Raw genomic sequence first — 15,887 nt, 5'->3', positions numbered from 1 at the left:
CCCTGAGTTGGAGTCTTGCTCTCTCACCAGGCTAGAGTGCAGTGGTGTGATCAAGGCTCACAGCAGCCTCGGTTTCCCAGGCTTAAGCAATCCTCAGCACCCTCCCAACCCCACTGCCATCTCCAGGAGCTGGATCTGGAACTACATGTGCAGACCACCTCACCGAGCTAATTTTTAAATTTTTAGTAGAGATGGGATTTTGCCATGTTGCCCAGGCTGATCTCAAATTCCTGGGCTCAAGAGATCCACCCACCTCAGCCTACCAAGTGCTGGGATTGCAGGTGTGAGCCACCATGCCTTGCCCATCGAATTTTCTGTATATCAGTGTTAGTGTTGTTTTCAATTCTTTGCTATTTCAAACAGTGATGTGATGAATATTTTTTAGCATACACCTTTGAAAAAGTGTCCAATATTTCTCTCAGACGAATTCCTAGAATTAGAACTGCTAGGCCAAATGTCTACACACTCAGATTTTTGAAAGGGACTGACAAATTGTTCTCCACGACAGTGGTATCCATGTACACTCCTACCAAGAGTCTCTACGGAGTATCTGTTTCTTGACATTCTTTTACAATGCTACCAAATGTCAAAACTTTGCCAGGCTATTGGTGAGAAACGATATGTGAATCATGCTTACATTTTCATTTTTCATCATCAATGAAATTGAGCTTGTTTTATAGTGACTAGCCATAGGAACTACTTCTCTTTTGAAGCACATGTGTTTGTCCTTCAAGTCGTTAAAAATCTGACCTGTGAGAGTTCTTTGTACCACAGGGATATTAACCCTTTCTCTGATCTATAGGTTGTGAGGAATACATTTCCAATTTGGGGTTAGTCTTTCCATCTTTTGACAATTTTCCATTTTTGTTTTGGCTACAGAGAAGGGCCAGCCATTCCCTCTACGGCTCCTAGCTCTCCTGTCAGACCTAAAAAAGGTGTCCCTAACCCCAAAAGTATGGAAATGTTTACTTAATAGGGTTTCATTTTTTATATATAAATGTCTAGCCGTCTGGCATTTGCTTTTTAATAAAAAATTATTTTTAATGAAAACAAAAATTAATCAGTTCCCTCAATGGATAAACTGTTTTCACTCTGATGGAGCAGGGGAAAGCAGAGCCCTGCATGACCTAGCCCTCACCAGCACCCCGGGGCCAGGGCACAAGGCTGACAGTTTCTCTTACTTGCAACTTGGACATCGTCAATGGTGACCACCTCATCCAGCTGCAGCAGGAGCTTCTCGGTGAAGGCAGCCAAGTTGGTTATGAAAATCTGGCCATTCTTTCTGGTACATTCCTGGAAAGAACACGGTGAGCACAGTGCTGCTGGGATAGGAGGCCAGCTGAAGAGGGATTGGGTGGACTCTGCAGGGAGATCTGGGGACCCAAGCCATTATATCCACTGTATCCAAGTAACCAGCATCTGGCCCTCAGCCAGGAGGCCTCTCCCGAGATGTGGTCTGGTTTAAAGATAAGAAATGATTCAGAAATGGCCAAGGGACACACACAGACAATTCACAGAAGAGGAAATAAAACTAGGCATGTATCATGAAACAAAACTTATCATCAGTAATTTTGTAATTAATTAATTTAGAAGTCAAAAAGGATACAAATTACAACAGCCAATAATGGCCATTTTTACCTACAAAACCCACCTACTCTCATGCCTTCTTTGGCAAAGATGCCAACAAAGGGCTGCTCCCAGCACCATCAGTGGCTGTCCATTGGGCCATTTTTGGAGCGTTCCTGGACAGGGGAATCAATGGTATCACTGACCTGCAGCTTCTCCCTGTTCATCCTAATCATGCTGTCCAGCTCTTCCTGCCTTTTCTCTTCATTTAAGTGTAGAGACTCCTTTTCTTGGAAATGTATGGGGTGTCCAAGATTTAGATGGAGCTTCTGGGCATTTTTGTCCTTTAATCAAACAATCCAGAATTCAGCGGTGATGTTGACCCACCAAAAGTCACTGGCCTGTGTCTTCTGTCAATTATGATTATGGCCAGACTCATGCGTCCTCTGACCTGGGTGTGTGGGGGCAATGGGTGGGCAGAATAGTGGCAGAGGGGTTAAGAGGGGGATATGGCTGGAGCTGACTCAGGGGGTTTGGAAGAGAAAAGGCTGAGCATCTGCCCAGCACAATCAGAGCTTTAGTCCAGTGAAATCAGCAGCACCCATATTCCACAGCTCCAAGGACCATCTTGGACAAGTATTGTTATCTCAATGACTATAGCCCCATGGAACCTAGCACACCCATTATAGCCAACAAGAAGTTTATTGAGCACCTTCTATATCAAAGCTGTTGGCTCAGTTCTTATTTCGCCAGTGGCTACTGTCCCTCATGCCCCATCAAAAAATTCCAAGTCCAGCTTACCTTCTTCCCTTGGACGTGGCCCTGCCCACTACCTGCCACCATTTCTGAACTCCCAGTTCCCCTGGTCCTGGAGTGGAAGGGCTGGTCCAGGGGCACTCACCTTTCTTTTCTCTAGCTGCTTGTGGAGTTCCTCAAACCATCCTCGGATCTCCTTCATGGAGGTGCAAAACTTGTTCCAGTGGTGCTCCTTCAAATTTTCCATCACTAACCAACACACTTGGGGCAGCAGCTCCTCAAATCTCCTCATCTGGATTCGTAATTCTGCCAGAATTGCAGGTAGGAGGTCAAGGGAGGGAACAGAGTAGAATCAAGTTGTGGAGGCGATCTCTCCAACAAAGGCCCAAAGCAGCTTCCCAAAGAGAAAATCTTGGTCTCTAATGTGGTAATAGCTAGTCCATCAAAAGGGGCCCTGGAGTCAAACTAGTACAGAAAATATGATAGCCAGGTACAGTGGCTTATACCTGTAAGCCCAGTACTTTGGGAGGCTGAGATGGGAGTATTGCTTGAGGCCAGGAGTTCAAGACCAGTTTGGCAATATAGCAAGACCCTGTCTCTAAAAAAAATTTAAACATTAGCCAGGCATGGTGGTACATGCCAGCTACTCAGGAGGCTGAGTGGGAGGATATTGTTTGAGCCCAGGAGTTTGAGGCTATGGTAAGCTATAATTGCACTGCACTCTAGCCTGGGCCACAGAGTGAAACCCTGTCTCTAAAATAAAATAAAATAAACTAGTGGCTTAAATAAATTCAGAGGGCTCCTATATATTCTTCAGACTTCTCATCTCATTTAAAATGCATTGTATCTCTCAGCATTTTTGGCTCTCATCTATTATTTCAACTATTGCTTTGATTCTAGGTCTCCCTCTTTCTCTGTATCTCCAAATTGCCATATGTTAGGCCTGCTCTTTCATTCATATCTCTTTATCTCTCTCCCATATTTTCATCTCTTTATCTTTCTATGTTATATTCTGATTATTTTCTTTGGATTTGCCTTCCAGTTCACCAGTTCTACTTTCAGCTGCATGTAACCTGATAATAAAGTCATACATAGTTTTAAATTTTCAATTCTTAATTTTTCCTTCATAGAAGTTCTATTTTATTCTCTTTCATAGCTACTTGGTCATTTTCATAGTCTCTTGCTTCTAATTCATTTTTCCAACTCCCTCTTTTATTTAACTTGAAGTGTATTGTTTTATATTCTGTGTCCAATACTTTAATATCTGAAGTCTTTGCTGGTCTGCTGCTGCTGCCTTTTGCTCAAGGCAATTTGTTTCCTTGTGTTTATGGGAATTTTGTTGCTCTCTGTTTATCACTGAGTTGTTATTCTGGGCATTTTATCTGTGGGAATCCTTTGAGGCATGAACTGAAGGTAGGTTTTCCTAGAGAGAATTTGTTATATTGCTAATAGGCAAGCTTCTGAACACCACCAACTCAAGATCATTTTAAACTCAGGTATTAGTTTGAGGTCTTTTGGATGATCCACAAAAGCAAAACTGAATTCATGTTTAGATAAGTGTAAATTATCTAAAGATAAATTTAGAAACCACACAAGGGCTGGCATATAGTTCTGTATTTCTTTTTGGAGTTTTTTTTCTTCACCCAGTACCACGGTTTTTAATAAGACAGTTTCCTTCTCATTACTGGAAGGGAGAAAGGGAAGAGCTTGGTTTCTGTCTCATTTGCCTTACTCTGGAATCCCTGCTGGATTCCACCTTTAGGTAGCTTGCTCCTTTTAGACTTTCCGCCTTAGAGGTCTGTGGATTTGTCTCTTGTTCTCAATACTCTGGAGGCCATGAAAATAGGGGCTCAAGTTCACCTGGGAGTCAGCAAATGCCCCTAGGGTAATAACCAGGGTTCCTACTCAATTTATCCTCAGAGTTTCTATTTTACTTAATTTTTTGCTTTTGTGTGCTTTTCAGTTTACAAATAGCTCTCTAATGCATTTAAAAGATTTTATTATGAAAATATTTTATGCAGCATTTTACATGTTTTAGTGGGAGAGTGGATCCTCCATTAGCCAAGCTGCAGGAAATAGAAGTCTTCAGTTAACATGAGTTGTGAGTTTACCAGAGAGGGATGCAGTCTTCAGCATTTTCCAAGCCCATTTGACCATGGAACCTTTGTTTTGAGGACAATCATGTAGGATGGGATCCCACAGAGTTTACATGGGGGAAATTCTGAGCTAGAGAAACAAAACGATGCCTGTAGTTTCAAGTCCGGTCATTCAACAGATACAGCTATGAGTACTGTAGCTGCTTAATTCCCTGTACATGCCATGTCTGTGTGAGGGAAGGACTTAAACCTCAAGAAGGCCTTCTGTCGTAGGTGTTAGTAATATCTGCAGTCCACAGACAAGAAAACCGAGGCTCTGGCTGGGCGCAGTGGCTCATGTCTGTAATCCTAGCACTTTGAGAGGCCGAGGCGGGCAGACCATCAGAGGTTAGGAGTTTGAAATCAGCCTAGCCAATATGGTGAAACTCTCTCTACTAAAAATACAAAAATTTGCCGGGCATGGTGGCATGTGCCTGTGGTCCCAGCTACTCAGGAGGCTGGGGCAGGAGAGTCTCTTAAACCCAGGAGATGGAGGTTGCAGTGAGCTGAGATTGCAGATCATGTCACTGGGCAACAGAGTGAGACCTCATCTCAAAAAAAAAAAAAAAAAAAAAAAAAAAACACCAAAAAAAAAAAAAAAAAAAAAAAAAAAAAAATCAGACAGATGAAATCATTTGGCCAAGTTCATATAGCTGGGAAGTGGCAGTGCTGGGTCCTGGCCCAGGTCTCGTTATCCCCTAAACTCTCCTCCTTCTACCCAGGAGGCCTCTGAAACAGCACAGTAGACCACAGCAAAATGTGGCAGATTCATACAATAGAGTATTATTCATTGATAAAAAGGAATGAAGTATTAATACCATCTACAACATGCATAAACCTTGAAAATTTATGCAAAATGAAATAAGACAGTCACCAAAGACTATATACTATATAATTCTATTCTCATGAAAGTAAAGAATAAGGAAGTCTATAGAGACAGAAAGTAGACTGGTGGTTGCGGTATGCTGGGGAGGGTTGGCGGATGGGGTTTCTAAAATTGACTGCGGTGGTGATTGCATAACTCTGTAAATAAGCTAAAAACCATTTACACTTCACGGGTAAATTTTATGGTACGCAAGTATCTCAATAAAGCTGTCAAAAATACCTGTGGAAGAAGCAAAATATTTTTAGAGGTACAAATCACCATATTTCTTAAGAAAAGTGAACTTTATTTTTTGTATTGTTGCTTTTCCCCAGTAAAATCTGGTTGTTGTTTTTACCTAATTTTAAGAGGTCAGTTTTTCACAGGGAAGCTCCTCTGCCTCCCCCAGATGAGAGGATCCAGGTCACAAGGCCAAGGCTGAGCTCCACCACTGGCTTCTCACGATGCCCCACTCCCTATGCCTACCTACATACCCACCTATGAGGCAGGAGTTGTGGTACTCATCCGCCTGGCTCTGGTACTCCAGGATCTTTTTGCCGATGTTCTCTGCGCACTGGTCGAAGGTATCATACATGCAGTCAGGCCTGGTGACTGGGCGTTTTTCTTTACGGTAGAACTCCTGCTGGAGAGGGTCGACCATGTGTGGATGAGGACCCCATGGGACTCTGGCCCTTGCTCCTGGGATCTACCAGCCTGCCCTCGCCTCCACACTCCGCAGCCTTTGCTCGTGGCTTCCCCTGTGGAAGTGACATAGGCAGACACTCCTCCTTCCCTGTCTGCGCATGTCACCTCCCTGGGCCCACCTACAGTGACTGGGGCCATGGCCAGCCCTCGTTATTTCTTGAGGGCCCACCTAGATTGATCGGGGCCATGGCCAGCCCTCATTATTTCTAGAGGGTCCACCTAGAGTGACTGGGGCCATGGCCAGCCCTCGTTATTTCTTGAGGGCCCACCTAGAGTGACTGGGGCCATGGCTAGCCCTAGTTATTTCTTGAGTGAGTGACTGGCGAGAATCCTATTTATTCTTCAAGACCCAAATAAATGGAATCTCAGATTGGTGACCAGGTTGGGAGCTTACAAGGAAGTGCCAAGCTGGGTATAGGCTGCAGGCCACAGAGATGGACAAGCCAGGGACCCTGCTCTGAAGGAGGCAGAAGCCCGTGGGAGGCAGACAGGAGAATGCACCCACACCATGGTACAGGATGTGTGGGTGCAGAGCGTGTGGGAACAGGACACTGGGCAGCTTGTCTGGTGCCTGCTCCCGCTGTCCCACCTCTTTCTGTGCCCCCGCCACAACTGACAGCTTCCCACTGGGTCTGGGTGCCTTGGGGACAGAGGCTGGGCTTGTTCCTCTTGGCACACACAGTACCTGACATGTGAGTGGTGTCTAAGTAGTGTTTGGTGATCAATTAGATGAATGAATGAGGTTTAGTTTCGAGAAGCAAAAAAAGTCATAGGAGATAACAGAAGGTGGGATGCTGTGGTCGTGGCGGGGGTAGAATCCTCTCTTCCTCATTTTCCCCCAAGTGGCCTGATCAGCAGACTGCAGAAGTAAGGGGTGGCTTCCAGGGCAGGCACAGGCTGTGAGTGGTGGTTCTCACCTCTGCGACCGTCAGCAGGATCTCATTGCTCTCCCAGAGGAGGGTCAAGATGATCCCCTTAAAATCCCTGCAACAAACACAAGACAGGTCCCTGAGGGGCCTGGTCTAGACACATCCACATGGACAAAACCAAATGAGCAGAACTCTCCAAGTGCTCTGTTTCAAGGTCACTTCTTGAAATTACTCACTGCTGCCCCAGGACCTCTGCACACTCTGATTCCTCTCCATGACAGCAGCAATTTCCGACCACCTGGTTTTAATACGCTTTGATTAATGCCCCCTCAGCCCTATGGCATGCTAATCAGGTGGATTTGGGCTGATTAACCACCATCTCTCCCAGCAGTCTGCTCTGTGAAGGCCACCAGGGTTTAAGGTCATAAATGGGAGGCTATCAAGCTGAAATGACTCCAGTGTCTGGACTTCCTACCTAAAAAACAAACCCAACTCAGAATGAACGGTCAAAGTCTAGGAAAATGTAAGCTTAATCAGAAATCGTCAGCTAGGAACTTCTCACTTTAAGCAAATATTTTCTTTGTCTTGCTTCTGTGAACATCTTATAAAAGGTTTCCCCTGGTGTTCCCTCAGTGGATCTCTGCACCGCTGGGGGTCTGGCAATGCCCAATGCATGAATAGCTGACTGCTCAAATAAACTCACCAGCATTTTAATGTGCCTGACTTTATCTTTTGACACAGGACATGGCCCTGTCTGTACTTGTTCACCATGGAATCCCCAGCCCCACTGCAGTGCCTGCAGCTGGTAATGCCTTGGTTAGCTGAAAGAATGATTACTCATAAATAGTTCAAATGAACAGGATTTCATGTAGGACCAAACATCTGCCTGCATCAAGCTGTAAAGAACAGAAGGCCAAAGTATTAATGGTGCAGGAGTGCCCCTGGGTGTCGGACGAGGGAACTGTCTACCTGCCAGCTGGAGGCTACACCTGGGCTGCCTGATGTCACAGCCACACTTCTCTTGAAAAGTTCACGACCCCCAGAGATGAGGTCCCCAGGGTGAAAGGGTGATGAGATGGGCCGCTGTATGGGGGTGATCTCTGATATAGGGGAGAGGGAACTCCTTTGTGGAGCTTGACTTTCTCTGAAGGCTTTTCGTTTTCTGAACTTGGAATTTTGCTTGTTTGCTTGCAATGAAGCTATACTAAGTTTAACAGCTTTTTTTTTAATCACTAGAGTTACAATAAAGGAAAAGAGAAATGGGGGAAAGCACTGAAAAACATTACAAAAAAAAAAGCTCAGACCTCGAAGGGGATCTGTTGCCCTACCACCTGGAAATGCTTGTTAGCTCGGAGAATGTGAAATTTTGATGAAAATGTTTCTCAACAAATTTAGGTGAAGTGGGCCAAAACAAACTGACCTTGATCTTTGCTGTCCCCTCTCACTGATCCCCTGCTTAAACCTCCCTTTCCCCTTTCTGATTTTTCCCCTCAGCTGAGTCACATTTGCTGCTCCCCAACCCAAACAGGCTGAATACAGTCAAAAGGAAAGGCATTGTCACTCACTCGGCGGGAGGAGGAGGCTTGTCCCCGAGCACCTGGTACTTTCTCTCCGTTTTGTTGGGCTTGGAGTGCCGCGTGAGGCTGTAGGACAAAGGTGGGTGGGTGGTCTGGAGGCTGTGGACGACACAATGTAGGTCTGAACCTGCAGGATCCCTGACTAAGTTGCTGGAGGCGTGGGACCTGCCCGTGGGCGACCCAGCTCTCATTTCCAGGGTCCAGCCCTTTGAGACGTGTCCCTTCTCAACAGCTGTGTGTCTCTACCTTATCGTGGGGTGAAACCTTAATCACCTTAACTGCTAAAACCCAACCATGGCTGCTGGGAGAGGGTGAGGGGCAGAGGTGCTCAGGTCCAGAAATTTGCATTCTTGCCTCCCCGTGATGAGGACCCAAAGAAAAAAACGTTGAACCACAAGCAGGAATGCCAGATTTGGCCATAACAATACAGTGCACCCATTTAAACCTGAATTTCATATTAACAGAGTGATTTTCAGCATTAGTATATCACGTGCAGTATTTAGGATATACTTATGCTAAAAAAAATTAGGTGGTGTTGATCTGAAATTCCAGTGTAGATGGGTGCCCTCTCTTTTATCTGGCAGCCCTAGTGACTTGGACTTCCTTTTGTAACCTCAGAGTCTGAACATGGAAACAGCTCATGGTGGATCATATAAAAAGAGAGCTCTGACCCACGATGCGCAGCAACCTACCCAGGAGACCACCCCCTTATCTACAAGAAGCCACCCAGGAAGTCAGCCTGCTCTAAGTCAGACTTGCAGGAAGTGCGACTGTCATCTCTGGGGACAGTCTGTATCATCACTAATCAATTGTTATCGCCTATAACAGCAGGCCCCAAACAGGCAGGACTTGATTAATAAATGACGGCTTTCCTAATTTTTGTCCTCATTTCCAACTTCGGACCAACCAGAGAAAGTCAAACATGTCCCCTCACCAATCACCTGGGATGCCCTGCTTTCAGCGGGCAGCCTCCAGCTTCCCCATGCCACAACCCCCAACCAGGGCACAGCTGGAGAGGAGGGCAATGCTTCCCATTCCTCTCCTGCCCTGGGAGCTCTGCTGACACGCCCTGGATGGTGGCTGACTCCCTGCTGCGGTCAGCCCTGAGTCAATAGCCTTTGCTCTTCTCCTGGTGGCTGGTCTTTTGTTTCGTTCCACATTGCATGCAGCACACACGCTCAACGAGACCTTCTGGAGGGAAAGGCAAAACAGGGATTCCCTTAACCTTCTCAAAACCAGGAATGAACCTGTGTCAACCAGGTTGACACAAAGAGCTAGCAAGTCTGCTCAGCCACGGGGCTTCTGATATGCCCCTTCCATAAAATCTGCATGTGAGGTAAGCTTCGAGTTTAATGACCTTGCTGAGGCTTGGTGGGCAGTGTGCCAAGGCCCAGGACTCTTGTGCGGCTCTGTGATGTCCCTCCAGGAAAGCAATCGGCCCCGTCTTTCTAACCATAACTGTGTGTGGCAGGGCTGAGATCCACCAGCACCATGGACAACCAGCAAACCAAGGACGGCGCCTGACTAAAGCCGGGGTCAGAGCTCACTCCTCACTGAGCCCCATCAAGTCTCAGAGCTGTGAGCTCCGTGGTGCCTTCTGAGGAAAAGCCTGGGAAAGCCATGGGTCATCTCCCGCCTTTGTATGGAGAGATGGACTGGGAAGGAGCGATTCTGGCCGCCCTGTGTCCTACCTGCCTGCAGAGGTGACACTGGCACTGGACAGGAGCTTCTTCCCAGAGTTTTCTGGCCGACACCGGTGTCGCTTGAAGCCTTTGGGTGACGAGGCCCCAGGACAACAGCAGAGGACAGGAGGTGAGGATGGGCCACACGGCACCGCCAGCCTCACCCCCACTGCTGTCCCGAGACCCACAAGTCTGTGCGCCTCTACCTGTCTGGGACCGATCTTTGTCACAATGGTGGGTTGGCCATTTTGCGTTGGGAGGTCTGAAACCAAAGGAAAGGGTGTGAGCTCTTCCACAGTGACCATGAGGACAGCTCCGGCCAGGGTCTGAGCAACATCCCAGTTAGTCCTCAGCATCATGTCAGTCCTGTCATAAGCCCCATTTCAGATGAGGAACTGGGGCTCTGGGTGGGAAGCCCGTTGTCTGAGGTTGCAGGCTCTCAGGGGTGAACCACATGGAGCCTCAGTGTGCGGGGCCCCAAAGCTGGTCCCTGAAGGTCCAGGGCCAGGGGCTGGGGCAGCAGGGCCTCGGGTGCACCCCAGGGGGCCACTCACTGCAGGATCTTCCTGATCACATCCACAGCTGGGTCCTCAATCAGAGGCTTCCCCATGCGGGTCAGCTGGGCGAAGGACTCAGGGGTGACCAGGTCCAGCTTGGCCTCCTCTTCAAGGGCTTCTGAAGATGTCAGGATGTCACTCTTCTCCTCCAGGTCCTTCAGGATGGTGTTCTGCAGGCCAGAGAGAAGGGCCTGAGTATGTGAGGACTGGCCCAGGTGCCAGCTAGGCAGCAAGCCGAATTCACGTTCTTTCCCACCCAGCCTCGGTGGAATGGCTGTAGAGAAACGGTGGAATTGGTGCTCACGGTGCCTAGGCTGTTCCCTGTTTCATTCTGAGTCTCATCTTAGCGATGGCCTGTCAACCCCTTGAGTGAAAGTCCTAGGCTGGACCCCTGGAGCCCCATGCTGCTGGACACCCCACCAGAGATAGATGGATGCCTCATGCTGGCTGCATGGTGGGAGGGGCCTCCCCACAGAAGGAAGGCTGGTCCAGGCCTGGCGGTGAGAGCAGGGCCTAGCAGTGCTCTACTCCGCAGCCATCAGCTCCTGGGGCCCTCTGGAAGTTTGCTGAGCATCTCAGCCCAGTGTGAGGGGTGTGCAGGGGTGGGGGTGATGCAGGCTCTGCCCACAGAGGCTTGCAGTCTCAGGGCAGACAGCCTACAAAATGGAGACCTCCAACACGTGGTCTGCAGACTGACGGGGAGGTGAGGCTGGACTACAGGCCAGGAGACCCCAAACCAGTCCAAGGGGCGAGAGGAGTCTAGTGGGGAGCAACGTCATAGGCAGAGTGAGGTGGATGAAGGGACATGGAGGACAAGGCATGGAGGCTGCTTTGTGTCTAGTGAAAGGGTTTGGATTTTGCCCTAAGGGTAGGGGAGTGACATGGTCAGACCAACCTCTTCCAACCATGTTCGGGGAATGGACCATGGGAGACGTGAGAGGTTGTGGGCACCAGGCAGGTAAGAGGCAGGGGGTCTGGATGAGGTGTTGGGGATGGCATGGGGAGAAGCCAGGGCTGCTCCTGGGTACAGGTGGGAAGGAAGAGGCTGAGAGGTGGGGCTGGCCTGAGAGCCTGTGGACACGGTGAGTGAGGGTCCTGATGGAGCAGGGGAGGTAGTGCCAGGAGCTGAAGGGTCTCCCCCAAACCAATGCAAGAGAAGTGGCCCACTGGGGATTAGAATCCAGCTCTGACTTCACAGCTTGTGATCTTTCCACGGCGTCTCAGTAGACCTGATGTCCAGTGGAGGCCTGGGGGTCCCCTCTTCCCTTTGGCTCTGCTGAGCCCTGCGGGTCTCCTGGGAGCCCAGACAACAGCTCACCCGCCCTTTCCTGCCACCCCATCCCATTCCTTACGGTGAAGACCAGTTCGGTCATGGACAACCTGTCCAGGCTGCAGTTGAGGTACTGAATCCTCTGGCTCAGTTTTTCTTTCCAAGTTTGGACGAAGCCAAGGAGTTCTTCTGTGGTCACCGTCTAGTGAGAACACGGAGGAAGAAGGCCCCAGGGAAGCAGACTGCAGGAGGATGGGCAGATTCTGTGGGAACTGCAGGAACAGGGGCTGGGCTGGTGAGGATCAAGCCTCTTGGCTTAATGGAGGCTCCTCATGTGCAGGGAGGGCCCTGGGGAGTGGGGAAGGCTGGGCTGGCTCTGCCGGTGGTCTTTACTTCACAGTGAAGGACAGTGCATCCTTCACTGATGGGGACATCGGTTGCTCTCTTCCTGGATCTACGGGTTCAACGCCGGGCAAATGACTTAAACTTGCTCAACGTGGTCTCCCCATCTGTAAGATGGGGACACAGAATATTCCCTAGGATCTTCTCTGGCTCTAACATTCTATGTTTAGAAGGAAATATTTGATCCAGGTGGCAAGGGTGTGTAGGAGTGTGTAGGAGAGTGATCTGGGCATCTCCATGGCAACATCTAACACGCACCCCCTCGGAGCAGCACCCCACAGGTGTGCAGGAATGCGACTGCAAGGATCTTCCCTCTCGCCACATATTCAGGGCATCACTCTTGTCCCCTGATCACTGCTTTGCAGACTGTCCAGCCAGCCTCCTCCATCAACACAGGAATGCCTGCACACCCATACTCACATGCTCCTCACCTGGCTGGAAGGCTGGGCAGCCCCTGGCACCCACGCAACACCCTAACAGGAGAGGACAGAGCAGGGGTTGGGAGGTGGGGATGTGAGAGACTGGACGTTTCTGTTCTGGAGAGGCAGAGCTGCCTTAAAGAGCCTGTTAAAGTCACAGCTGATTAACCGCATTTTCCCCCTGCTCCCCATTTAGGGGGCTCACAAGGGAGACCAGGTAAGTCACGGACAAAATATAGGGACCACCTTTCCTCTGCACATCTGCACTGCAGGGCAAGTAACCTCAGTGGATGTGTAGAAACATGTGCATGCATATACATAAGTGGGTTTAGAGGGCCTCTGTGGAAAATGAGAATAGTGAGAGGGACATTTATTCTACAAACTATGCTTTGTGAGTGTTTACACTTTTTTCAAGAGTCATGCAATATGCTATACAAGAAAAAGCAATAAAGACAAAAAAAATAGATGTGCGGTCAGTGCTAACAATAGAACTGCAACTCAGAGTCACTGAAATGGTAGAGAAAAGACAGGGAATGGTGAGGAGGAAGCTTCCCACTCCTGAACCTTCAGGCTGGGGTGTCTGGTTCTGGGAGCACCTGGCTGGGCTGCTGAGGAAAGGTTCCCTGGAGTGGCCTGGGTGACAGGCCAGGGAAGACCGAATGGAGCAAGTTTAAGTCATTTGCCCGAAGTTGAAGCCGCAGATCCAGGAAGAGAACTCCCGGGGTCCCCGTCAGTGACGGATGCGCTGCCCTTCACTGTGCAGACTGGGGGATAGAGTCGTGCACTCATGGCAGAAAAACAAGCACGTAGACACCCAGAACCCTGCTCTGAGGATCAGGGCCTGGTAAATGCTTGGAATCACGCTCCCCTCAAACTCCGCTCCAATTCTGACTCTCCATACTTTAAAAAGAGAAAACCAGTTTCTGTGCTACGATCAAAGGAAGCAAGTAGGACCAGATGTGGCGGCTCACTCCTGTAATCCTAGCACTTTGGGAGGCCAAGGCAGGCAGATCACTTGAAGTCAGGAGTTTGAGACCAGCATGACCAATGTGGTGAAATCCTGTCTCTACTAAAAATACAAAAATTAGCCAGTGTGGTGGCGGGTGCCTGTAGCCCCTGCTACTCAGGAGGCTGAGACAGGAGAATCACTTGAACCCTGGAGCTGGAGGTTGCAGTAAGCTGAGATTGTGCCACTGCACACTGCACTCCAGCCTGGGTGACAGAGCGAAACTCAGTCTCAAAAAAAAAAAAAAAAAAAAAAAAAGCAAGTAGAAAGTCAAACAAAAAGTGGTTGTTCATGGGGCAGGGCCCTGCTTCTGTCATGCGTCCGGAACTGAGTTCTCCTTACAGCAAGGGACACCTAGTGACATCCCAAGGGAGTGAGGTCAGAGGAAGCCAGACTCAGGCATCCCCCATCACTAGACGCTGCTCCATGCCTACCTGGGAGGGGTTGGGGGTGGAGAACAGTGGCTGCTTTCTCTTCTGTTCCTTTCTTCATTCCATGAAACAGGGGTTAAATAGGAAGGCTCAGAGATGTCCCTGCCCCACCCCACCAACCTTGTGCTGGAGAAATCCTGTACACACATGGAAGTTTATTTCAAGTTTATGATTCTAGCGTGATATATATTATTCACATGCAGGATCTATTGAACACTTACGGTTTTCTCTCCCCTGGACTCTCGACAAGTTTTGATCTTGCTCTGAAGCTGTTGCAGAGAGAAATTTAATCCATTTGTTTGTGAATTGGATTTGGCCACCTAGAAAACCAGAGGTTCTGAGATTTTGTTTCTAGAATACATATTGTGATCTGGGAAATGTTTGGTGAAACATACCATCTGAGAAACTGATTAAGCACTGAAAAAAAATGAAATCAGGGGAAGATATGCAGTTTTACTGCATTGAAACAATTTTTCCCCCTCTCAAATAAGTAAGGTTCAAACAAAATTGGCACCCCATAGTGCGGTGAGGGAGCTGGGAGACCAGGCTCCGCTCCAACAGTGCAGGGCCAAGGCTGTAAAAACTCCCTGGAGAGCTTAGAGAACTGTGGAAAGGTCATGCTCTGACCCAGGACTGTGGCTTCCAGGAGCCGTCCTAAGGAGGTGGTCAGATTGTCCTGGCAAGGGCACTTTTCACAGTACCACCTTTCATAACAAGAAGCGAAATTCACCAAATTTTTCTCCAGAAAGGAATGCTTAAGTAAAAACGTCAACACATTCATGACAGAGAAGCCATCAAAACAGTGTCTTTGCAGAATATTTAAAGATTATACAGCTTATAAAACTGGTGTAAATAGCAAGCAGCCAATTTTAGTATATCCCCATCTTTTCATGTATAGAAAAAAAAGCTTAAAAATAAATCAAAATCTTAAACAGGGGTTATGCTATGTGGTAGAATTATGGATTATTCTGTTATGTATTTGTTATATATTTCCAATATTGTCCATGATGGAAATGTATTTTGTTTATCACAGGTGTTAGATATTTTGAAATGCAAACCTTGTACCCTGTGAACAGTCCCCAAATATCAGCTCAGAAAAAAGAATCGGTGCCAGCACCAGCTGGAGGCTCATTAGGAATATGCTCCTCAAACAAGAGTGCGGTTACATGCCCTGGAGCTGTGGGCTCTGCTCCTTGCTGCTGCCTCCTGTTCCTTCTGGAATGACTGAAAGGTTCTTCTGGGGCCTCTACCAGAGCCTGCCTTCACTGAGGATTCACTATGCTCCAGGGACTATGTTACGAGTTTGGCACATATCAGCTCATTTATTGGTGCCATGATATTAGGAATTGCTTTTATGATTCCCATTTCATAGATGGATGAATTAAACACTTCCTGGGGCAAAAGGGGGCAGGAGGCTGGGACTAGAGTCCCTGTCTCAGAGCCTGAGAGATGCCAGCAAACCCTTCTTTTATCAAATTGCACTTGCCACTCTCAAAAGACAGGTCTGTCTTCCTCAGCTCAGTTTGTCCTAGCCCCAGTGGGTCCTCAAACATTGTTCCCTGAATGGGCATTGACCTACACAGATAATTCAGGCCCTTCGTTTCCAGTGTACCCCAAGTCTCACTCATCCCACTTCCACTCAGCTCTGGA

At 48.2% G+C, this 15,887-nt stretch overlaps 1 protein-coding gene and 1 long non-coding RNA gene across 12 annotated transcripts in view; one reads left to right on the top strand and one right to left on the bottom strand.

Annotated features, from left to right (window-relative positions):
- LOC119473328 overlaps window positions 1–259 on the top strand; it is a 7,978-nt gene extending 7,719 nt beyond the window's left edge. The window contains exon 3 of the long non-coding RNA XR_005202540.1: window positions 31–259. This is a non-coding gene — a long non-coding RNA (uncharacterized LOC119473328). The remainder of the gene's footprint in view (window positions 1–30) is intronic.
- The window catches only part of CCDC180 (coiled-coil domain containing 180), a 64,203-nt gene that overhangs the window by 4,105 nt on the left and 44,211 nt on the right, over window positions 1–15,887 (bottom strand). For 3 of the 11 annotated variants that reach the window (XR_005202536.1, XM_037743718.1, XM_037743717.1), the window contains exons 25-35: window positions 14,459–14,557; window positions 12,062–12,181; window positions 10,707–10,879; window positions 10,359–10,414; window positions 10,162–10,240; window positions 8,459–8,569; window positions 6,942–7,008; window positions 5,818–5,959; window positions 2,468–2,628; window positions 1,773–1,910; window positions 1,182–1,293 (exon numbers count right to left, since the gene is read on the bottom strand). Coding sequence is in view for 8 of the 11 variants with exons in the window: in XM_037743718.1 (XP_037599646.1) it covers window positions 1,182–1,293; window positions 1,773–1,910; window positions 2,468–2,628; window positions 5,818–5,959; window positions 6,942–7,008; window positions 8,459–8,569; window positions 10,162–10,240; window positions 10,359–10,414; window positions 10,707–10,879; window positions 12,062–12,181; window positions 14,459–14,557 (1,258 nt within the window). In the remaining 3 variants the exon portion in view is untranslated. Of the gene's footprint in view, window positions 1–304; window positions 393–1,181; window positions 1,294–1,323; window positions 1,457–1,772; window positions 2,018–2,467; window positions 2,629–5,817; window positions 5,960–6,941; window positions 7,009–8,457; window positions 8,570–9,411; window positions 9,662–10,161; window positions 10,241–10,358; window positions 10,415–10,706; window positions 10,880–12,061; window positions 12,182–14,458; window positions 14,558–15,887 lie in introns of those variants that run through there. The other 8 variants (XM_037743723.1, XM_037743720.1, XM_037743719.1 and 5 more) reach the window with 8 other exon arrangements.

Source organism: Cebus imitator, unplaced genomic scaffold (assembly GCF_001604975.1).
Source record: "Cebus imitator isolate Cc_AM_T3 unplaced genomic scaffold, Cebus_imitator-1.0 Scaffold149, whole genome shotgun sequence".
Taxonomy (NCBI): Eukaryota; Metazoa; Chordata; class Mammalia; order Primates; family Cebidae; genus Cebus; species Cebus imitator.
This window is presented reverse-complemented; position numbering and strand designations above follow the sequence as displayed.